This window comes from Balaenoptera acutorostrata, chromosome 3 (assembly GCF_949987535.1).
Source record: "Balaenoptera acutorostrata chromosome 3, mBalAcu1.1, whole genome shotgun sequence".
In the NCBI taxonomy this organism is placed as follows: domain Eukaryota; kingdom Metazoa; phylum Chordata; class Mammalia; order Artiodactyla; family Balaenopteridae; genus Balaenoptera; species Balaenoptera acutorostrata.
Window position 1 is genome coordinate 172033870 of NC_080066.1, and position 24752 is coordinate 172058621.

Consider the following 24752-nt stretch of genomic DNA (forward strand, 5'->3'; position numbering starts at 1 on the left):
GAGCCCGCCGTACCTCCTCTGAAGGGGCTCTGTTCTAGCTCCTGTATGGGAACATAAGTTCTTGTATTCTTGCTTTGGTTTTAGCGCAGTGGCTGTTTACGTACTGGCTGTGTGCCTGGAGCCTCGAAAACGTTTTAGCATTTAATTTACAACTCAACCAGCCTGTATTGGAGGTGGTGTTTTCCGCAGGTTTTCATGCCTCGCCTGTTGCTCACTGATGGTTGGGGAAGGTCGGGCTGCCTCCAATAATCAAGCTAAACTGGGTCCTTTGTTACATGCAGAGAAATCAGCTTCACGGTAGTTAATCTTTTCTTCGATGTGGGGATCACCAGACCATCTGGGAAACCTTTCCCACGCACTGTCTCTATGTCCGGTGACTTTGGGAAATCCTAAAGGACAATGGGGGAATTCACCAAGCTTAGGTCGAGTGAGCCTCCCCACCACCCCGGAGCCAGCATGGGACACAGCTTAACTCATTTCTTGGAGGAACTTGCCAGTGTGTCCCCAAGAGCCTGGGTGGCATAGTCTGTGCCCAACTGGTGCCGGAAGCCTACGGGGACTGCACTTCCTGTGCTCCGGACTTCCTCATAGGTACTTTTCCATCTGGCTGTTCATTTGTATCCTTTAATATCCTTTGTAATAAATCAGTAATGGTGAGTAAAGTGCTTTCGTGAGATCTGTGAGCCTTTTGGCAAATTATCAAACCCAAGGAAGAGGTCATGTTATGGAAGGCTAGTCTGTGTGCCTGACAAACAGTGAGGCCAAACAATACCAAAACGTCAGTTCGGAGCAGAGAAAGGTATGTTGCAGGGCCCTTCAAGGAGACGGGTGGCTCATGCCTTAAAAACCCAGAACTCCCCAAGCTTTCAGCAAAGCCCTTTTATAGGAAAGGTGAGGGAGGGGCGTGGTGAGTGGTTGCAGACTTCCTGGTGTCACATCCCTTGTTCTTGAGGTCAGGTCACGGTCGGGTCACCATGTTCCTGTTAGCCTCCACCAAACACATGTTATTCTCTGTTCTGACAAGGAAGGGCAAGGTCCCAGGGCACAACTTTCACCCCTCGAGGTCCAGGCACTGCCTAAGAGGAGGGGTTCCCTGTGCAGACAGGTTACCCTGCCCGGGAGCCTTAGTCCAGCAGCCGGTCTGGGTCCTCCCGCCAGTGCCCAGGCCCCGCTAAGGAGGCAGATCTCAGCTGCTGGCGCCCGCAGGGCCAGGTCCCCAAACGCTGCTCAGCTGTCATCACTGAGGGACCCAGGCTCCCAGAACCCCAAGGGCCCTCAGACTCCTCAGGCCGCCGAGACAGAGGCCAGTCCCATGGTCGGTGACCCATGGAGACCGCTGCACGACCAAAACAACCCAAAAAACCTGTTCTGCTTAAGTTACCTAGAGTGACTTCTGTTATCTGCAGCCAAACCCTGACTAATAGATGCATTGAACACATACACACACACACACACACACACACACAAAGTTATCTCTTAAAAATGATTTTTAGTATTAGCAAGATTGAACACGTTTTCAAATATTTATCGGCCATGTATAATTCTCTTTTTAGGAACTACCTCTTCTAGTCTGAGTTCCTTTTTAAAGACAGTTCTTTTGAAAAATTGTTTCATAAGAACTCTCTTTACGTTGGGGATTCTAATGATGCAAAGGGTATTGGGTTTTTTTTTTCTTTTTCCCCTCAGTAGATTACATGTCTCTTACCCTTGTTTGTGGTGTTTTTTTTTTTTTAATTATTTATTATTTTTATTTTTGGCTGTGTTGGGTCTTCGTTTCTGTGTGAGGGCTTTCTCCAGTTGCGGCGAGTGGGGGCCACTCTTCATCGCGGTGCGCGGGCCTCTCACTATCGCGGCCTCTCTTGTTGCGGAGCAGAGGCTCCAGACGCTCAGGCTCAGTAGTTGTGGCTCCCGGGCCCAGTTGCTCCGCGGCATGTGGGATCTTCCCAGACCAGGGCTCGAACCCGTGTCCCCTGCATTGGCAGGCAGATTCTCAACCACTGTGCCACCAGGGAAGCCCTGTGGTGTTTTTAATGTCACATGTGGTCTGATGGTACCAATCTCTACTGTTCCATAGGTTGTCTTTCTAGCTGTCTTCTAGTGACAGGAAATTCAGAGAAACCAATAGGCCTGTTTCTCCAGGAGGGGGATGTCCCTCATGCCCTGAATTCTGCCAGGAAAGTAGACTGGATACCATGTGACGTGGAGGAGGGGCTCCTGCAACCTTGCTGTGAAAACCTCTCCCCTCTGTGTCCCATGGACAGTGTCACCCAGTATCCCAGGGGAAACTGGAGCAGTTTTTGCTGAGCTGTTTGGGGCTGTTGTCCTAAAGCTAAGCAGGGGTGGGGGTGGGGGACAGACAGGTCCTAGGTCTGGTCCCTCATGTCCTTGTATTGCACGAGGGACAAAGCCTCATTTCCCAGGACATTCAAGCATATTCCAAGCAGAGGCCTCTTCCACCCCTGATTCTGCCCCTTCTTTCATTTCCTGCCCCTCCTTTTCCCCCCAGCTTCACACTGAGATTCTCACTTTCCCCTTTTTTCTCCTTATTCATTCTTTCATTCAAAACACATTTACTGGGACTTCCCTGGCGGTCCAGTGGTTAGGACTTCGCCTTCCAATGCAGGGAGTGTGGGTTCGATCCCTGGTCGGGGAGATAAGATCCCACATGCCTCACGGTCAGAAAACCAAAACATAAAACAGAAGAAATAGTGTAATAAATTCATTAAAGACTTTAAAAATGGTCCACATCAAAAAAAATCTTTAAAAAAAAATATTTACTGAGCTCCTGACCCAGGGGAAGAAGACAGACAAATCTACACTTTTCATGAGACTTATTCCACTAGGGGTAAGGAACAGAAAGAAGTAAGTGTAATAATAGCACCTATTTTGTGAGTGCCTATGTGCGTCCAAACTAAGGCACATCAAGGGTAATTCACTTGCCAAAGGTCACAACTAAGGATTCCAACCCAGGCACTGGTCAGAGATCATGCTGTTAACCAGCAACCCATACTGCCTCCTTGGTGATTACAGATATGAGATTAGGGCTCTGTGCCATTTGTCAGCCAAGGTAAAATGTTTTGTGCTATGAATTTGTAAATCATGGCAGGCAGGGGAAGGACAATCTCATACAAAATAAAGTTCACAAGAATTGCAGTCGAGTTTTATAAAAGGAGGACTATGGATTTCTCACATATCCAAGAAGGGATTTTGAGAGGGAAAATAATGCTCCCGCGGAAGACTCACCCACGCAGGCCTCACCCTTGCATTAGCGTGCAAAGGTGAGTTCTACCTGGCACCAAGCCTGGGAAGAGATAGACTCACTTCCTCCTTGGACCTTTGGGCTTAGACGTCATCCAGCATAGAGGGGATGGAAAAAGATATGCCACGCAAATGGAAATCAGAAGAAAGCTGGAGTAGCAATTCTCATATCAGACAAAATAGACTTTAAAATAAAGACTCTTCACTGCATAATGACCGAGGGATCAATCCTAGACGAAGATATAACAATTGAAGATATAACAATTGAAGAACATTAACCTCTTTTCATTTGACTCTGGATTTCTCTTAATTTCTATACTACTTCACTTTCCTGGTTCTTTCTGCATGTTAGAGATCCTAAACCATAAACTGGTATTCATAACATTTCTTTCACATGAAGTACCTGTTATCTCATCTGCCAAACCCATTTAAAATGGACTAGTGGAAATTGCCTCAGAAGCCAAACAGATTGCACCTGTGTACAAGGGACCAGGTGTCTCTGAAGGGCTCCTAGATCTTTTGTATTCTTGCTGGCACGGTGTCAGGCTGGCCAGGCTGGTGAGTGGCTAACAGTTCAGATTTTAGGTGATCTAATCCTTAACTTGATAGAGGCTGGGTGTAATCTACAGATTCTGCATAGAAATTAGCACTTACCCCTGGGAGAGCCCCTGCCAGCTGTCAAGTGCTTTACCAAATAGCTCTATACTCAAGAATGCGGCTTCTGGGTGAGGGAACAGTCGTAGTCATTTTACATGGGGTTAGAGAGAAGTCTTGGGTGATGAAAGATTTTAGCTAACCTACACGCTATAGGTAAACATTTCCAAAAACATTGCATAACCTGAATACAGAGTGAATTGTTTTCCAGTAAATACTGGCTTCAGCATTTTTCAAAAATCAAGGAATGGTATATTTTATAGAATGGGAAAACTAAGAAATGAAATTTGACCTGTTGTAAAACTAGGCTTTAGTGCTGTTGAATTTCAATAATGGGCATACAGGGTACATTAGGAGTAAATGTGAAAGAATAGGGTCATGATGGAATCTGATACAGGGTGGAAAACATTTCTCTTAACCAGAAACACTGGGCCCTAAGAAGTTGTCTTAGGGTCAACCACATGAATTTAACATACAAAAATGGCAATTTAATTTGGTTCAAACATACATTTCAAACTTTTGTCTTTTCCTTGTAAAGAATAAAGTTCAGTTCACGGTATACCAGAGTTAAAATTGCACAGATGTCAGTATTCCAATAGAGAAAAATCATTTTTTTTTAAAAGCGAAAAAATAAAATTTGAGTTCAGGTAGTCAGATATTCTTTTATAGTCTTACTACTTTAGGGAACAAACCCTTCCTAGGTATAAAAATCTGGAAAAAAATGCCATAGTTGCCACCCTATTAATAACTAGTTTCCATGCCCCATATTTGTTGGAGAACCTACTTTGTGATGTTTAAATTTTTACCTTAAGTTGCCTCAATTTCCCATTTATTAAAATGGCTGTATTGCCTCTAGAATTAAAGCTGAAGGGGAAAAGCAATTTTTAGCGATTCCCCTTATTCTACCAACTTGTTCTTGAAGCTACAGTCATGCCCAATGTTCCTACCCCCAATTTTTTTTTTTTTTAAAACCTTCGACCGGGCTTCCCTGGTGGCGCAGTGGTTGAGAATCTGCCTGCTAATGCAGGGGGACACGGGTTCGAGCCCTGGTCTGGGAAGATCCCACATGCCGCGGAGCAACTAAGCCCGTGAGCCACAACTACTGAGCCTGCGCGTCTGGAGCCTGTGCTCCGCAACAAGAGAGGCCGTGATAGTGAGAGGCCCGCGCACCGTGATGAAGAGTGGCCCCCGCTCGCCGCAACTAGAGAAAGCCCTCGCACAGAAACGAAGACCCAACACAGCCAAAAATAAATAAATAGATAAATAAATTTAAAAAAAAAATAATGCTTGTAATTCTGCTGGCAATGATTTATCAAGTATTTTTTCCCTTGGCTTGACGACCTGAAGGAAGGAATGGAGAATTCGCCGTCTAGTCTGTGGCTGAGATGGAGCTCTGAACAAACCAGCAATCTCCCAGCACCAAATGATATTAGGGCCACTTGATTACAAATGACTATGCTAATGTACTGCTGTTTCCGTCCCCAAACCACGGAATGAAACATCTCTCTATGACAAAGAGGACTTACTTGATTCTTCTCCTGGACCAGAGGATAAGAACGGTGACCTCAAGGAGGAGAAGCACTCACCAGATGAAGAGGAACAGTACTTCCTGGGGTCCTGCTTTCCTTGCCAGGTGTCACCAAGCTCTCTTTAAACTCAGAACACAACCATTTTGATTCATCGGCCCCCATGGAGCCAACGCTTGAGAACTGACCTACTATAGGCCAGGACTCTGCTTTAGGTATGGATGAGGCATGCTCTTTCAGAAGCTGTGAGAGAATAAAAACGAATGTACCGTCACTCCAAACACGTGAACAGAAATGCTGTGACAACTCAGAACACGGTTTTCCGCCCTTGGAATGCCTCGTTCACAAGGAAAGGCTGAAAATATTAGCGACCAAGTTCATACCCATGGGTAGTTTTTTTTTCCTTCTTTGGGAAATATTTTTAAATACTGAAGATATTTTATTTTAATGGAGTAAGTGGACACAAGTATTCTTCTTCCAAAATTCTTTGATTTGTACTAAAAGCAAAAAGAGATTAAAAAAAATAAAAAGAAGACCCATTTTAGTAGCGATGTCAGATAAAGCACCAACCTGCCACACGAAATTAGATTTCTGCCTTGAAGTTGCAATGGTTTAACATACCTAAACAATACTAGGAGGTCAAGCTATTGTATATTTTGACTCGTATCATTTGAAAGAGGTTTAACTCTTGGGATCTAGGCAGCTGTGACGCTCTGTAAATAAAAGGGAATATATTTACATTTAGATACATACTACCATAAGCACTGCAGAAGACTGACCTGCATTTCCTGCTTTGTCTGATATTTATGCAAAGCTGCAGAAACAATTCAGAAAATACTGGGAAATTTTATCCATTTAAACTCGTACCGAAGGTCTTCCTAGAGGCTGGAGATGGCAACAACAACAAAAAAGCCTCAGTTCCTGCCCCAGGGGAGCTCATATTCTGATGGATGTATTGTTTAGTTTATACGTACTATTTTCCTTACCACAGAGTAGGCATTAATATTTATAAACGCACTTCCCCAAAGAGCCCAAATAGTTCTCAACTTCCACCCTGGGTGCAGCATGGCATAGGAAACAGGACTGAGCCAACAACAGGACTCGGCTTCTATTTTGGGCTATTCTGGGCTCAGTCCTTGATCAGGTACATGGCCCTAGCCAAGGCCCTGGGCTTCTCTTTACACCTCAGTGGAACAGACGTCTGATCACCCATCTTCCTTGGAATGCAGCTATGATGCAACACGGGTTCCCGACAGTGGAAAGTGGCCGCAAACTCTAAGATGCTACTCCGCTTCCAGTAAGACTGGGATGCTGCACGATATGGGCCATCACCGGGCCGTTCTGAACCACCGGCCCACAGGCTAATACACACTAGTGCTTACCCAACACTCAGCACGTGCCTTGCATTCATTTCCTCATTTAATCCTTAGGCAATTCTGTGAGGGAAGTACTGTTGTTATGCCCATTTTATGGATGTCAAGAGGGGTTAAGGAGCAAGTCAAGGTCACACGGCTTGCAACCAGGTCAGGATTTGGCCCCGGGTGTGGGCATCCGCCCACAAAGCTGTGCACTTAGCCAGTATGTGGGACCCTCTCCTCCCCAGGTCAAGACAGAAAGATGGTGGCTTCGAGACCTTGCCCGCTTTCAGCTGTGGTCTCACTTACAAAAGGAAATTAAAGTGAAAAGTTGTCATTGGCCGGGCGGAATTCTCACACAACATAAATAATTTATGGAAAAAGAGGGGCTTTTAAGAAAGCCCCTTTAAGGAATTTACTAAGGTCGATAAACTGACTCCTAGAGAGAGGTGGGGAAAACTTTAAACCTTAACTTGCTGGTTGTTTAATTTTGTTAAAGACCTTTCTTGGCTTATTTTCATACCAGCAGCAAATGTCATTGTCATAATTACAGTTCTCAGGGCAATGGTTTAGCAAACAAAACACATCATAGCTCAGCTGTAGTCTTCACTCAACACTATTTTCTGTTCTGTGTTGAATTTGTGTTAAAAATCCTTGATGTGCTGATCAAAAGCTATAATACTTATATGAATAAAAAATCTCTAACTATCTTTATTACAAGAAATAAAAAAACTAAAAATCCTCCACGTACTTTTGCCATTTAGAATCGTTAACTCTACACCTATAAATGAGGCAAAATGTTAAAATACAAGTAATTACTGGAAACTATAATTAGACAATCAATTATCAAGTGCCTACTATTTGCCCAGAATTGTGCTAGAGATACTATGAATCTGCCTTCAAAATATACCAATTATAAATGAAAAAGGACAGAACATACATTAAATTTTTAAAAAATGGTAAAATAGTAAAAATTCTGTTACCTTCCTAAGCCTAAAATGTCCCCAGTTATCTTTTTGATTTCCTTGAAAGCGTCCCGGGGTTGAGCCAATAAGGTAAACACTAAAAAGATATAAAGCACAAGTTACAGAACATAGTGATTTGTGGACTCCCCAAATCACAAAATATGCAGGAAAACTAACATTAAGCAAGAAATATTCTAAGAGCCAACCCACTTTCTTGAAATGCCTCTTCAGAGGAGTAACTGACACTTAAAATCATTTTTGAGCACATCAAGTAATGGTGGGACACCCACGGGGTATAAGGTACCAGGCAAAGAGCTCAGCAATTTTAAGAGAAAGCTCTCCGGCTGGGATGGGAGGGGTGGGGTGGTGGCACTCAGGTGAGGGGCAAGATCTCCCGGCCTCCACTTCAGTGCCTGAGGACCAGGAGGTGCAGACAGTGACAGGCCCTGCTCTCATCACGTCCCGAAGGACAGCCATCTCCTGCCGGGCCCCTGTGTTCCAGACCTCACATGGTGTTCAAGGTAAGCACCCCAAGTTGCTAAGAGGCCACGTACTTTGTTTCTGAGAGGTCGTGCTCCTGGATGGTATCTATCCACTCCTTGAGGGGAGCGGCGTTACAAGCCATCAAGTAGCTGATGAGGTCAGCTTTAAAGTGTGTGGTTGATTCTCCAGATCTGTGGGTCCCATGGACTATTCGTGGGTACAAGGGGCTCAACCATATTCTGGAATGGAAAAAAATATATAACCTTTAACAGTCAGAAGCACAGCTGATCACAGTGGTACCTCTGTATTGATTAGGCACTCACCCTAAGGAAGAGGTGAATTCTCACTACCTCTCTCCACATGGTAGGTAAGGTCACCCTTATAAAACATGAAACAAATCTGGCGGCACCACTCCAATGGTTCCCATCATATTCAGAATTATTTTTGAAAACCTCACTGTGAATTTAAGACCCAGTAAGACCTGGCCTCTGCCCGCCTCTCCCAACTCAGTCTCTCCATGCTCCCTCCTTCATTCACGCACCTTCCTTATTCCCCCTCGCACCTCTACATCATTTTTAAAGACTTGATGACAACAGTTAAGTGCTCTACTCCTAATTGCTATAGCAACTCCACACCACCAGCAGTAACCCCAGCAAGGTTCTGCCCATGCCTACGTCAATGTAGCTCTTTAACCAAGTGGAAAATAAAAGTTATCTAAGAAAAAATGTATGTGCAAATATGTTTTCAATAAACAAACTCACTTTCATATATAACATATGGGATACATATAATCCCACATCTGGTGTCTGGAATGAGTATAGACCACATTTAGTCATGTTATATTAACACTAACCTCAGACTTTAAAATAATTCAGTAAAAAAACTTTAAAGACATCTTTCATCAATTCTTTGTCAGTGTACTTTGCCAAAACTTCTATATCATACCCACAAATGGCAAACAACCACAGCTAAACCCAGTCCTTCTGTGAACTGGTCCCTTGTAGATTACAAATAAGTATGGCTTCAAACTTCTTGTGCTGTTTCTTCAACAGCAAAATCAGGTTAACAGTCCTGCCTCACCAAGGCGCCCATGAGGTAATGAACAGGGTCTAACTTAAAGCAGCCTCAGCAAGTACGAGCTGTGTCTGCCTTTTTCCCCTTCTTGGCTTATTTCCACCACACTTCTACCCAACAAGCCAAAAGAGAAACTGCCCAATTCCTCTTTCACCCAGCAGCCCTCCAAGGAGACTAGTAAGAGGCAGGCCGTCAGGGCAGGAAGGATCCAGAACCACGAGGATCCCGGCTGTGCGTCTTGTGAACTCTGTACACGTTTCTAGCAGGGTGGCAAGTCACACCTTCCCTTCCCACCTCGAGGTGACCCCTCGCATGAGGGGTTATACTTGCGACCAGGACGGGAGTCCAGGCTCTGGACCTGGATCTGCTTCTACCTGGCTGTGTCATTCTGGGCAAGCTCGGTGACCCCTCTGGGCCTCCCTCTGACCCTGTGCGTGTAACACGACCATGTCGGGCTGGCTGGCTAAGGTCTCTCCTCCCAGTAGCAACTCGGAGCCCACAGGGTGAGTGGGGCTCCTCCTGGATTAGAGGTCCACTCACGAGAGTAGTTCTGGATGAGGAACATGACAGACGACGACTTTCTAAACCAGGATACCAAGATGTGAGGCGTTTTTAACATTTCATAAAAGAAGAAGAGAAATCATCCGGGGCCAAATAATTTTAAAATTGAGAAATTAACAGGCGGACCAAGAAGCAGGTGAAAAGGATGGCTGGAACACATGTGGAGGAGGAAAGAATCAGCAGAGCCATGACAGGCTGACTAGGAAATAGGATTACACAAAAAAACTACTTTTAAATATTGGGTTGGCCAAAAAGTTCGTTTGGGTTTTTCCAAAAGGTCTTACGGAAAAACCCGAACGAACTTTTTGGCCAAGCCAATATTTTTAAGAAAGTTACAACCCACGACATGAAAGTACCAGACAGAGTAGAATCTAGACTAACCGTGAGATAACAGCACCTCCTATTCTGGGGTGGCCGGCAGAGGGAAGTTAGAGGTAGATTTCATACCCTTGGTACTTTGAGTTTTGAACCACGTGAAGTTACCTAGTCAATACATTTTTTAAAACATTTAAATTAAAAGTTTTTTTTAAATAAAGGAGAAAAATGAACACCCGAGCCATTTACCCTTAATCCCTTCCCCATAGTAGCCAACCCAGAGACGCCTAAGGAAACAGGCCTGGCTGCCTATAAGCTCAAGCTCCAGAGGGCTAGAGGCTGTGGGTGGGATTCTTTGAGCCACAGGAGAGCCAACTGATAAATCCCTTTAGCTACGTTAATTATTGTTCCCCCAAGAACAAGCTATGTTAATCTCACTTCCTTTTTAGATGGGGCTACATGAGTCACGAGTCCCAGAATCCAAGCTAGCAGCTTAGAAGCTCGTGGGGCAGCAAAGACCTTGTTAACCGGAAGCTCGGTGGACCAAGAGCACTGCGGCTGAGGCTCTTAGAGACAGTCCATCCCCGAGACCCTGAACCCATCGCAACAACGCTGCATTCTGAGAAGCGTACCTTAAGTGGGACACTTGGAAACTAGAACATGTTTATAGGAAAACCATCAGGCAGTGGGGACAGGGGATCAAGCTACCTGCTATGGTGGGGAAGGGGAGTGAAGAGAGGACGACACACACCTGGCTCAGGGAAAGGCTGTGTGAGGGAAGAGGCAGCTCTGGTGCTGCACGGCCCACTCAGGTCCAGCAGGCCCAGAGGATGGGGGCTGGGAGGCTCTCTGTCTCAGCTCAACTGAAGGTCTAACTTGGGCTCAGTCAGAGCCCCGGATTAGGGTTCCAGCCCAGGCTGGGCAATGGTATGAGCAAGGGAACGAGGAGGAGGATGCAGGGGAAGATACTCGAACCTTGAAAGGCTGAGTTCCTTCTAACACAGGAAGGCAGAGACGTGCAGAATAGCTTAAGTGAAAGAAAGCGAAATTAAGGCTGGTCATAATGAAGCCTTATCGGGAAGGAGAACAAAGGGTGAAACGATTTGAACAAGTCCCTAAAATCCCTAAAAATAAACCTAAACTTCTCGTAAGAGATCAAAACCTAGATCTGGCATATATGCACCAAGGACCAAGGGTTAGTAATTAAAAAAAAAAAAAAAAAAAAGCCATGAAAAACCTTCACGTTCAATTCTTTTGGAGATTCACAACCATGTTACAGGCTCTAAAAAGACAGCCGTTTAGATTTGTTTTATGGGAAACTAAACTGACTGGGGGTGAGGGGACATTTTTAGTGTACAATCAACCCCCAAGCTTTCTTTTGACACCTGCTGGGAAGTGGCAAGCAAAAGTGGGTGCAGGAATAAGTGAGGACCAAGAAAGTTATCAGGAGGGTCTTAATGGAAAAATAATAGGTTCAGACCTTTCATTTTTCATCCTCTTTCCTGCCTCAGATCCTTGGATCTACTTGGCTGTAGAGTGTATGTATGATGCTATTTTGTAAAAACTAGAAAAAAACTACGGTGTATAAATATGTATGTTTACAGGTATAATAAAGGCAGTTATGGATGATTATGTGCTAAACGGTTAACACCGGCTACCTCAACAGAGGAACTGGCGGGAGGTAGTAAAAGAACACTCTCACTTTTTTTTACATGTGTCTCTTTTCTATGCCATAATTCTGGGTTTTTTCACAATTAAAAAACAGGAGAAAAAGAATAAATCCAATGTTCTCGCTTTTGACCTTTCTCAGCGCACACAGTGACTACCAAGAAATGGCCAGAACCCTACAAACCCTTGTGTCTTCTGGTGCCAGTCGGCGTGAATGAGGTTGGAGGTGTGTATGACAACCCGGAGGCCTTCTTCGTACAGCAGTAGCATCATTTTCCTTTAAAAACAGAAAAAGGATCAAAAAACATTAACAGCACTCTCATAATACCTTTCTAATGCAAATGCAATAGCTAAAGGAGTGCTTTAAACTCTGATTACAGTATCCCAACTTTGAACATTTAGTCTTCTTTTCTCCTATACATCATCGCTATCAAAGTCTGCTTAAGTGACAAGTGGAAAAGCACCTTCCAAAATGCTGAGTATTTGCTGGTATATGAACTTTTTGCTCCATCCCGTCCACGTGGCCAGTCTCGGCACTTTAAACCCCTCCCCACTGTAGCCTGGCTCCTTATTATCTGTTCAGCATCACCCATTACTATCAGGGACAACAGGAATCTTCCTGTCCAGTGTTTTCAGAGTATGGTCACAACCTCTCGCTACGCCGTGGCTGCCTAGCATTAAAAAAAAAAAACTGCAACAGAATAAACTAGAAACTCAAGAGTATACTGCATATATTTAAGTGCTGGTTCGTGACACTCTTGTTTCAGCACTTATCAGTACAGACACGTGCAGCAGACTGAAATGACAAACGCATTTCCTACTGTGGGTTGCAGTTTAAGTTTGGAAGATGCTGCATTTTCAAGAGACTGATCCTTCTTCATACTCTACAGACGCCAGACTTGTCACCAGCGTGTACCTGGGCTTGAGGTAAGTCTTCCCTTTTCTTCTCCCTTTACTCAAATCAGCCCTAGAGATTCCCTTCTTTCCCATGGGGCCTCCCCAGTCATCAGATTATTTCTCTTAGTTTAATTCCAGTGAGAGGGAGGGAACAGGACAGATAAGAGCTTTCCATCTGAAGCTGGAAGACCTAAGTACCAGTGTTCATCAGTTAGAAGTCATAGGACCCTATGTAAGTCATTTAATATCTCTGAGTCGTTCCATGTCCCCTGAGCCTCGGCTTCTCACCTGTGGCATGAAGGATCAACTCCATGTTCACTTCATAGGGCTGATGTGAGAATGAAATGCAGTACGTGTTTTGTTAAATGTAAAACACTCCAGGTGTACATTCCCTCTACTGCTTCCATGCCTTGCTTTACTTTGCCATCTACTTTCGGATGATTCTTGGCCTCCCAATGGTTTTCTAATTATTTCAGGAACCTAAATTCTCTCTCCCCCAACTAGAGATTCATTCAAGGCAGTAACTCTGCCTTATTTCTATGGAGGCCAAAATGCTACTTAACATTTACTGATGGAAGTCAGTGTACACGTGGGAAAAAAATGAACCACTGGTTCTCTCAAATAAACAACATCCCAAATACTATCTCGATAGAATGGGGTTATTAGCATTAAAAAATACAGAAAAGACTATACAAACACAGAATGAGATTTAGCTCTTGCCAGAATGAGAATTTAACCCAAGCTGGCAAATGGTAAATTAATGCAAAGCTGGAGAAATGACAGCTGTTGAATCAATCTTCTTTCCATGTATGAGATGTGCTCCCTGAAATCTGAGCAAATTTACATACACAGTTGCCAAATTAGTAGTTGACTGTAATTAAGAATAAGCCAGTTATGAATTCATGATTTAACTTTTACAAATATTTCCATTAGTTAAGGCAGCAATTAACAGGAAAATCATGCACTAATGTCAGTGAATCCTATCAAATAGCATTGAGAACTAATCTAAGGGGAGTCATATTAATCTTTTCATAGCCAAAATGGCATGTCCCAATAAGATCAGAGCTAAAAATGGATAAAACATATAAAGAAATGAGGTCTTCCCTGAAGAATACTGACCTGCATATTATCTATTAAGCTATGGGGGTGGCAGAAGGGACATTTCCCCTATTTGAAGCTGTTCCTGCACAGGGGGAAGGCAAGCTAATGTCTGTGGAGCATTTATGTACCAGGCATTGCTTTAGAAGCCGCACAGAATGCTAGCACACTGAATCCCACCCAATCCAGAGAAGGCGCTATTGTTCCCATTTTACAACTGCAGAATCCGTGGCTAGGACAGGTCATGGGGACTATCCAGCTCCCCACGTGAACCAGAAGCAGCGCTTATTTGGGTCACACATGTTGGATCCTCCTCTCACTGTGCACGGCTTCCCTTGGGCTGGACAGGGCCGCAGCTACTTCATGCTACTGGGCAGGAGTGGGTCACATGGAGGGGAGGCCCTGCTACAGCCCGAAGAGGAGAGAGGCCCATCCTGCAGTCTGCTCCTGGCTGCACGGCCACATCTGACGCTTCCCTCCCGCTGTGGAGTCTCAGGGCCGTGGGAGGTGCCTTTGCTTCCCGCTCTGGGGGCCACCAAAGAGCTTCAGCATGTTAAAGCACTATGAGATAAGCCCCGGGACTCACAGCATCCTGGAAGCAGGGGTACAGCTCGTTCACCGTCTCTAAGAGGACCACGAGCTCCTGGAGGATGGGGCTGCATCTGGTCACTTCCAGAGGCTCCGCAAGTAGTCACCACCAGCTGACGCAAGTGTGACCCCGGAGACTCCTTCAGAGTTACTGTGGCAGCTCCACTCTGTCGGGGGAGGGCGGGGGACGCGTTCACACCTGTCACCAGGAGCTGGAAGGCTTTCCTTCTTTCCTAGCTCATGTGTTTGTCTTGCCTCTCTCACCCGAAGACTAAAAGCTGGAAGGACAAACACCATGATGTCTCCAAACACTTTACGTCCCCCCGAGCTGTGCTTCAAGAATGTAATAGATATTTAATGAATAACTCTTAGAACATTTTAAAATGAACAACGGAAAGTAATTTCAAGGCATGAGTTCAATCTCCTACAAAATACTGGCATTTTAACAAAAAGTAAACCACACACACACTACAGAGTGGGGAAAGGGTCTATCATTACTTCCCTAGGCACTTTCAACTCTGAATGAGGAACTCTGCTGGGTTTAACCTGCAAAATGCATGTGTTGGAGGCGAAGGAAGAATGGACTTGCAAAGCGTGTGTGTGTGTGTGTGTGTGTGTGTGTGTGTGCGCGCCAAAGGAAACAGACTTAATTTTAGCAGTGAGGAAACAACAAAAGTAAATTAAGAACTTAAGCAAAAATAAACAGTTCTAGTCCTGTCTCCAACACTGGCTGGAGGAAAACTGCCTACCTACTTGGGGGCTCTAGTCTATAAAATGAAGACAAAGGACCAAGTAATTTTTTGAATAGCATTAAAAAAAAAAAAAAAAAAAAAGGATAGCCCCGCCCCCCTCAAACGCTACTGTGTCAGATCTGGGCCAGCCCAGCACTCAGTCCCTCCCCGGACCCAGGCTCTCCTATGACTCGCTAGCATATTAAGTGCAGTGTGAATACGCCCAAGAAACGCTGGCTGCGGGCACAGAACGTGTGCCCTGCACAGGAATCCCGCACTGCAGGTCTAGCAAATCATGCCCAGGATCCAAAACAGGGCTTGCTGAATGTATTCTGGAATCAGTAAGGTATTTAGGCTAGGGTTCCAGCTAAGGGTGGGGGACAAGGACCCATCTGGTGCGACACTTTACTGGCAGAATCTCTACCCAGGACGGCTGACTACTGCCGCCCATCAGCGTCTCCCACAGTGGTGCAGCTACAGGAGCCTAAGATGCTGACTCAGCCTATTCAGTGCTATTTTGTATCCTTTGCTGAAATTAGCATTCTGTGAGCTCTGTGCCTGATACTCCAGCTAGGTAGGTGCTTGAGGTCACTCTCAACAACCCTCCATTACACTAAAGTTACCAATTAGGGGTGGTTGGTAAATGCAGCAACATTTACACAAGAGCACCTAAAACCAGATAATGTATGCTTGATAGGTATCCTTTCACAAAGTGGCTCAGTGCTTTCTGCTCTGGTTCCTTTCTGGAGACAGACTGGCAAAATATAGCTTTAAGCTTACGAAGAGAATGATGAACATATGCCCTCGTTTTTGGCGTAATATCAGGAAAACAGTGGTCACTTCAAGACTCGGGGCAAACACTTCCTCCCATGAGATTCCTTGTTGCCTTAGGGACAGATACCCAAAGGGACATGCCTGAAGCAGCAGGCTACCTGTTTCCACTGCTGGTCTAGAAGAAAGATAAGGCTCTGTCACACTCTTTTGAGTGTGACATATTTCTAGAGACATACGATTTACAAAAATACTGAAATCGAGGCAACCATGTCTTATTCTTTTCTCAGCTAGAGAACAATTACGTAAAAGGGCTCCATAAAACAGTAAGACTCAAATAAAACGGGAGTCAAGCTGATACGTATCAAGTAGGAAGTAAGAGAAAAGTTTCTCCTGTCTGTCGTTTGCAATGTCTCAGAAATTATCCTCAGAGAATTTTCTGAGATGTCTTGAAGCAGGGACACGTACCAGCCTCTCAAGATGACAACTTCTTGTGAAACAGTTTTTCTTTCAATCACAGCACAGAGTTGACCCAACAGTATTCTATTTGATGCAACTCAGAATCTTATAAAATTCACAAGACCTTCTTTAAAGTAGTGGAATCCATAGGCATGTGACTACCGCACGTACAGTCATGCGTAACCGCGGACCACAATCTATCCCCCTCAGTCGGCTATAATGAACGCCCTCAAGAGAAAGCAGAAACTGCATCACAGATTCAGACTTTAATGTCCAGAGCCAGAGTCCTGGTACTTGGTCTTAAGGCTGTTCAGAAACAACTCCTTTTCCTCTGCTTCCTAACTGACATCTTTTCCCCCAGCAAAATCATCACATGTGAGTCCCTCTAAGGGCGATTTCTGAAGAGCATCCTTTGACATATTAAACTCATATCCTCCCTCCCCCATTTCATAAAAATTGCTTACGTGTGGTGTGTTCCAAATGCAATATCCAACTTTGCCTAGGATAAAAAAGAGGTCAAGTTACTTGTTTTTTAAAAACTCAATAATACCCCTATCTATTGAAAATTAAATTAGAAAAGATTCAGGTCAACTTTTTTTTGCTTTTAAAGTTTTTACTGCCCTCTAGTGGACAAGCCCTTGATCGCCAAAACAGCTTTTATTTTTTAATTTTTTTAAAACATTTTTATTGGAGTATAATTGCTTTACAATGGTGTGTTAGTTTCTGCTTTATAACAAAGTGAATCAGTTATACATATACATATATCCCCATATCTCTTGCCTCTTGCGTCTTCCTCCCTCCCACCCTCCCTATCCCATCCTTCTAGCTGGTCACAAGCACCGAGCTGATCTCCCTGTGCTATGCGGCTGCTTCCCACTAGCTATCTATTTTACGTTTGGTAGTGTATATATGTCCGTGCCACCCTCTCACTTTGTCCCAGCTTACCCTTCCCCCTCCCTGTGTCCTCAAGTCCATTCTCTAGTAGGTCTGCGTCTTTATTCCCGTCTTGCCCCTAGGTTCTTCATGACCTTTTTTTTTTTTTTTTTTAGATTCCATATATATGTGTTAGCATATGGTATTTGTTTTTCTCTATCTGACTTACTTCACTCTGTATGACAGACTCTAGGTCCATCCACCTCACTACAAATAACTCAGTTTCGTTTCTTTTTATGGCTGAGTTATATTCCATTGTATATATGTGCCACATCTTCCTTATCCATTCATCTGTCGATGGACTTTGGTTGCTTCCATGTCCTGGCTATTGTAAATAGAGCCGCAATGAACACTGTGGTACATGATTCTTTTTGAATTATGGTTTTCTCAGGGTATATGCCCAGCAGTGGGATTGCTGGGTCATATGGTAGTTCTATTTTTAGTTTTTTAAGGAACCTCCATACTGTTCTCCATAGTGGCTATATCAATTTACATTCCCACCAACAGTGTATGAGGGTTCCCTTTTCTCTACACCCTCTCCAGCATTTATTGTTTGTAGATTCAAAACAGCTTTTAGAATAGCATCCAATGAGGTTGATTTTTTAAAAAACAACTTCTTTTTTGTTACCCAGAATGATTCAATACATATTGCATTTTTCATTACAGTAATTAGAAGTGAGAAGCCTAATTGCTTTAGATGCCAGAAAACTAGTAAAAACAAATGAGACTCTATGCAACATTTTAAAATTAGATATTTGGCTTATACAGAAATACACACAAAAAGTTTTCAAAGCATATTTAAAAGAAACATTGAAAGTGGTGGCAGTATTGAGACATTATGATGTTAAAAGTTTTCTCACATTTATAACATAGAAGATGCTGAAAATAAATATATTAAATCCATTTTTCATGTTTTAAAATGATACCTTTACAAACAAATGGGGGGGGGGGTAGGTGGGGAAGTAAAACATTTTATCTCACATCCAGTATAGCAAGACCTTGGTTAGGCCTCAAGATGAAAAAGTTAAAATAAATAGAGATGTCAAGAATAGCTTACCAGCTAGGAATTCTGTGTATGGACACAAATCCTATCTTCACAACTATGTATGACTTCGGAAAATACTTGAATCTCTATGCCTCATCTTTCTACTCTTTGAAATGAGGGTACTGTTAGGAGATTCAGGGAGTTGTTAGGAATAAATGAGAAAAGTACACATAGAACGCTTAGGAAAAGGAGCTGCACGGGGTAAGCACTCTACAAATGGAAGCAAGTGCTATTAAAATCAAAGAGCCCCCCTGCTCACTCTCTACAGATGGGCCTGTCTGCTGGGGGAAGCAATGGGCAACTGGAATACACAGGTGAGGATGACATAGCTCCTGTCTTGGGGATGCTCACGGACAGGTGGCCAAGTTCACTACCCTTGTAAACTCAGTGTTCGGGCTGCTCACAGACTGGCACGCGTTTGTGTGGTCTGGCCACAGAAGAGTGAGCAGGAAAGTGCATTTCATGTCTTTCTTTTAAAAAAAATTAACGCAATGTTGTGTTAGTTTCAGGTGTACAGCAAAGTGATTCAGTTATATTGATACATATATATCTCTATTCTTTTTCAGATTCTTTTCCCTTATAGGTTACTACAAAATACTGAGTATAGTTCCCTGTGCCACAGAGTAGTTCCTTGTTGGTTATCTATTTTATATATAGTAGTGTGTATATGTTAATCCCAGTATTTCACGTCTTTAAATTACAAAATTAGAATGAAGACTGTCACTCTGTAAATTGATATTTAGCTCAGAAAAAGCAATGGTCAAAAAACTTGGCTTCTGAGTTTAGTTTTGCGATTTGTTGTGTGCTTTTGGGCAAGTCTAAGCACAAAAGTAAGGATGATAATAATTTCAACAGATAATATTTAATGGGTGCTTCTTTTTGGCAAATGCACCAAATTCTTTGCCCAATAACCCTATGAGATACAGTATTAGTAATTCATTTTAAAGATGAAGAAATGAGGCTTTAAGTGGTTAAGTGATGGGTCCAGAATGACACAGCTAGCAGGTAGAGAGCTGGGACAGAACCCAGGAAGTCTGAACCTGGATCACCAGGTGTGCAAAATGGATAAAGTGACAGCATCCACTTATTATTTGACTTAACGTGACCCAGCTTAGTCAAATGACACTATGTTGTTAAAAAAAATTCAAAAATTCATTTTAAAGACAAGATATAGGGCTTCCCTGGTGGCGCAGTGGTTGAGAACCTGCCTGCCAATGCAGGGGACACGGGTTCGAGCCCTGGTCTGGGAAGATCCCACATGCCGCGGAGCAACTAGGCCCGTGAGCCACAACTACTGAGCCTGCGCTCCGCAACAAGAGAGGCCGTGATAGTGAGAGGCCGCCGTGATAGTGAGAGGCCCGCGCACCGCGATGAAGAGGGGCCCCCGCTTGCCGCAACTAGAGAAAGGCCTTGCACAGAAACGAAGACCCAACACAGCCATAAATAAATAAATAAATAAAAATAAAGGAATTCCTTTAAAAAAAAAAAAAAAAAAGACAAGATATAAAGGTATTTCAATAAGTCAGGATGGGGCAATCACCATGTCCCTCAGACTAGAGCTGGGAGCTTACGAAGGCTCTTCACACGAGGTCTGGAAGACAGGGCTCGTTACACCCTCTAGTGGCTGGCCTGAAGCACGCCACTAGGCCTGCCACCACCTCTCCTAAACTTTTCAGTACATTTGAAAAACACTTTGTATTTCCATTGATTTTATCGCTGGTTTTCAGGATTCCCGTGTTATTTTATTTTCTGCCCACTATTAGTCTGATAAGTGCTATCCTATTGCAGTTTAACCTCTTCTGTCTTTGGAAACAAATGCAAAACAAGGGGATTTTAGGCAACTGCTAAGCAAAGGCATATCTTGTGTAGAAGGTGAGCTGCAAACAGGATGGGTAAAGAGATGGAATAATTTAAAACTCCAACTACATAAAGTACAGTGAGTTACATCACAGGAAAAATGTTGTGAGACGGGTTTAAAATTGATCAGGTTGAGATTTCTCACTGTTTTAATCTTTAAAAAAATACACATACACACATAGATAATATTCTATAGCTAGAAGAAGTGATAAAACTTGAGTTGGAATTCTTTTACCTTGTATGGATGGAGGAAAAAGGACGTTAGAAGGAAAACGGAAAAGAAAAATAATTAGGTTCTATGTAGTTCACAGCAGAAATCCTGAGCCAATTTCACTAAGTTATTGGCCAGGAGAGAAAAGGGCCATGAAAGAATCATTCATCAAGCTGCTCATGAATGGAGTGACCAACTTGCTCAAATAGGAAAAGGTGAATATTACACCAGCCACTTCAGAACCACCACAGGAAGGAAATCATAAATGTAAACGTTTTCTGAATTCCATGCTACCCCCTTGCCTCCCCTCCCCGCCCAGTTTGCCTGCTTCTTACACAAAATGCCACACATAAAAAGATCCTTTCAGATGTGGAGTTTAGAACAATGAGTCCTAAGGAAACTCCAAGACTCACTGGTCACACTGTATTTCCATGAACTGACTGGAAAGTATCAGGACAAAATCATGGGAATATACAAAGAAACAGCCTTTTCTTCGCCTCTTTTCTGCTTTGGTCCCAGCAAACCAAGCCTGTTATGAGACCACTTAACGCCCCTCATCGGACTAGGACCACATGCAGCATACAACTCGTGAGGTAGTTTTCTAACAGGTCTGCTTCTGATCTATGGGTCTCTCCAGTATTGAGTGATTCTTGTGCAAAAGAACTAAGGGCTATGGGTGAAATGTCAATGGCAGGTAATATAAGTTGGATAAGTTGTCACAATAAAAACTACCAGTTTTAAGCTGCCTTCAGAGAAAGAAACTGCCACTGAATTGAATCCAAAAAAACCTGCTCAATAATGCTGAAACCTCCGTTTCCACAGGAACGTGGACAAAATAGATACAACCAGAGGGGTGGCAGGTTGGGGAAAGATAGGGAACCCTTGATATACCAGGTACAACTGAAGAAAGTGAACGCTTGAACCTGAACGAGAAAACTAGGGGGACAAAACAGATGACTTCAGATACGAGAATCACTGACACGTGCAAGGAGGAGACTCAGTCTACGTGGCTCCAGAGAGGGAAAATTAGGACCAACGTAGAAGGCAGAGGAAGAAGACTGTGTGTGTCAACCTGGCTAGGCCACAGCACCCAGATATTTGGTCAGATGTTGCCGTGAAGGTATTTTCTGAGGAGATTAACATTTCAATCAGTGGACTTCGAGTAAAGGAGATTATCCTCCAGAATGTTTGTGAGCCTCAGTCAGTCTGTTGAAAAGTGGAAAAGAAATTAAAAAAAGACTGATTCCCTGAAGGAAGAGGGAATGAGGCTGCAGTCGGTCTTTGGCCTCAAACTGCAACATCAGTGCTTCTTGGGGTCTCCAGCCTGCCCTGCAGATTTTGGACTTGCCACCCTCCACAATCACGTGAGCCAGTTCTTTGAAAATAAATCTCTCTCTACACACAGACACACACACAGACACACGCGCACACACACACAGACACACGCGCGCGCACACACACACACACACACACACACACACACACACACACACACACACACACACACACACACACACACACACACACACACACACACACCCTCATTGGTCTGTTTCTCTGGAGAACCCTGACTAATTACAGAGATATCAGGTTAACATAAAGGAAAATCTTTCAACCATGAGGGCTACCCACAAATAGGATGAGCTACCTCAGGAAGCGTTTAAGCCAAGGCTGGACAGATGTCTGTTGGTGATGCTGGAGAGAGGATTCCCGCATTAGGTGGGTGGATAGACTCAAGGTCTCAATTTCTTTCCAACTCTCAGACTAAGCATGATCTCGAAGGGCAATGAGTAGCTTACCTGGCAGAGGGCAATGTTTTCATAAGGCTTTGCCTGGGCATGTAGGTGAGCCTTTGCTTCGCGTTTGTCGCCATGCACGAGCAGGATTGGTTTCTTCCTGAAAAAGCGATCAGGAGTATTTAAAATCCATCATTCATGAAGCTGAACTGGCGCCCAGTTAAGGGTCGCTGACCACCGACATCTGTCTCTGGCCTGTGTGGTGACTGAGTAGGGGGCCAGCACAGGACAGTGACCGATTAACCTTCGGTAACTGGTTACCTTTATAATGGAGCCCCGTGGCCTGAGCCTGAAGCTCTGCTGTGACCTGGAGGGGCTGCGACTCAAGAAAGTCCTCGATTATCTTCTTTGGTCCAAAAGGGCACGCCGTCAGCTCTGTGTTAATATGTTTAAATTCAGACAGACGAGAAGATACACAGTCATCGTTGTCTAGTATGATGCTCTTTTCTTTCCCTTCTCTTGGCCCAAACAGTAGACCACTTCCTCACTAGCCGTATGTTAAACCCCTACTGTGAGCAAGGTCCTGCACCAGATGCCCAGGATACAAGTGAAGGGGCCCAGGCCCACAGCATGTAGTTTCACTAATAGGTGGTGATATTTCAATGAAACAGAGCCCAATGCACATTGAAAATGCCCTATTTTTAAATTCAAAAGGACAATATAAAAACATTCTACAGGAATAGATTAAAAAGGCTTTTAAAGGAACCATGATCTACTCTGGTTAATTCAAAGCGAGATAATCCTTAGAAATCAATATAGCTTTATAAGCTCTCCCAACAGAACAAAAATTGGATTTTTCTCCAACAAGCAATCAAGCAAGATGAACAACTTCCACAATTACCAATCACATGCAGAATGATTCTCTGCCACATGTGAAGGGACAACACTCAACTAAAAAGAAACAGGACAGAAAACGCACATCCAGGACTGATTCCTAATCCCTAAGCCCGATAGCTTTATTCTAACATGTTAGGTAAAATAAAACTAAGAAACACACCTTCCCCGTTTGTTTGTATTTGGAAAAAAATTTTCTATTTTACAACTAGAAACACAGTACAGAGAATAAAGTAAGAGATAATCATGCATCTGTTACCTAGAAACAATTCCTGTTATCAGATTATCAGGTCTTCTTAAAAAATAAAAGATTAAACATTATTGACAGAAGCTGAAGTCCTCATTAATCACTTCAGATTTACTGGTGTTCTAAAAACTATCACAAAACGGCAGTGTGATGGTTAATTTTGTGTGTCAACTTCATTGGGCCAAGGGTGTCCAGATAAAACATTACTTCTGGGTGTGTCTGTGGGGGTGCTTGCGGAGGAGATGACCATTTGAATCAGTGGCTCAACAAAGCAGATCGCCCTCCCTAATGTGGGTGGGCATCATCCAATACTTTGAATAGGGTGGTGCAATTATTCTCTCTCTTGTTTAAGCCACTGTTATTTCTACTTTTCTGTTACATGCAGCTAAAACTAATCTTACGTGTCACAGGTCAAATATGAGCCCTTGAGTGCCAAAGCTGCTTGGGAAATTTCAACAGTATTTTATCTATTATTATTATTTTTGGCTGTGCCTCGTGGCTTGCAGGATCTTAGTTCCCCAACCAGGGACTGAACCTGGGCCACAGCAATGAAAGCACCGAGTACTAACCACTGGACTGCCAGGGAACTCCCAGCATTTTATCTATTATTAATAATGAAGGTTCCCACAATCTGATGTGCTAAATGCACCATGGACTTTGAGGACCCTGACAACCATTTTCCTGCATGGGTATTCCTCCACCTTACTTGCTGTTATGGGACTCTGCCACGTCAATGTGTTAGAAATGGGACAGGTGGCATGTCACCATGGGATGCCATATTTATTTGGTTTGCACTGCCTAATATGAGGCAGACAGACTGAAAACCCATCACTTCCATAATCTGGGTAAGGGAAGGCCCTATGACCCCTGCATTAACTCCTAAGCTACATGAAAAATCACTTGTGAAACAAGAGAGTCTCAAAAACAGAACAGCATTGATGTGCCCAGTGAAGCATGGCATGCTTATAGGTCGAGAACGCGGGTGGCAGTGACCTTTTCCTTCATACTAACATTGGACCTAAAATTCTTTTATTTGGGTTGAAATATGTCCTAATCTACTTCTGGACAGAACAGAAGGACATGCTAAAATCTGTATTAGGAAGGCTTGTGATTAGTTAGAATATATCAAAAAATGCTGTTTTCCCAGTATAACTTAACGTTTTTATGATTTCAATAGTTCCAAAAGAAATATTCAAAGAAGATGCATGGCAGCTGCCTGAGAAACACAAATTGTGTGTTTTAAGGCTGCATTACAGTTAGGACGTCATCCATCACTCCGTGGAACTCACCTGAACTCTGGTGGATACTGTTTTACGAGCCAGTCCACATCAAAGCAGTAGTTAAACTGGATGGGGGGAAGAAAAGAAGTCACGGGCAATTCAGAAAAGCAGTCTATAAGGAGAAGTGTTTGGTTATTGAATTCAAA

At 43.6% G+C, this 24752-nt stretch overlaps 1 protein-coding gene across 1 annotated transcript; it reads right to left on the reverse strand.

The window, feature by feature from the left end:
• Positions 1–49: 49 nt before the first annotated feature.
• LOC130707574 (tyrosyl-DNA phosphodiesterase 1-like) lies at positions 50–24752 on the reverse strand (the record flags this gene model as incomplete). Its single annotated transcript, XM_057542708.1, has 8 exons — positions 50–389; positions 5499–5681; positions 7777–7855; positions 8313–8480; positions 12044–12136; positions 16868–16902; positions 22249–22345; positions 24616–24752. Coding segments are annotated over 8 exons (927 nt in total), but the record flags the coding sequence as incomplete, so codon positions are not given.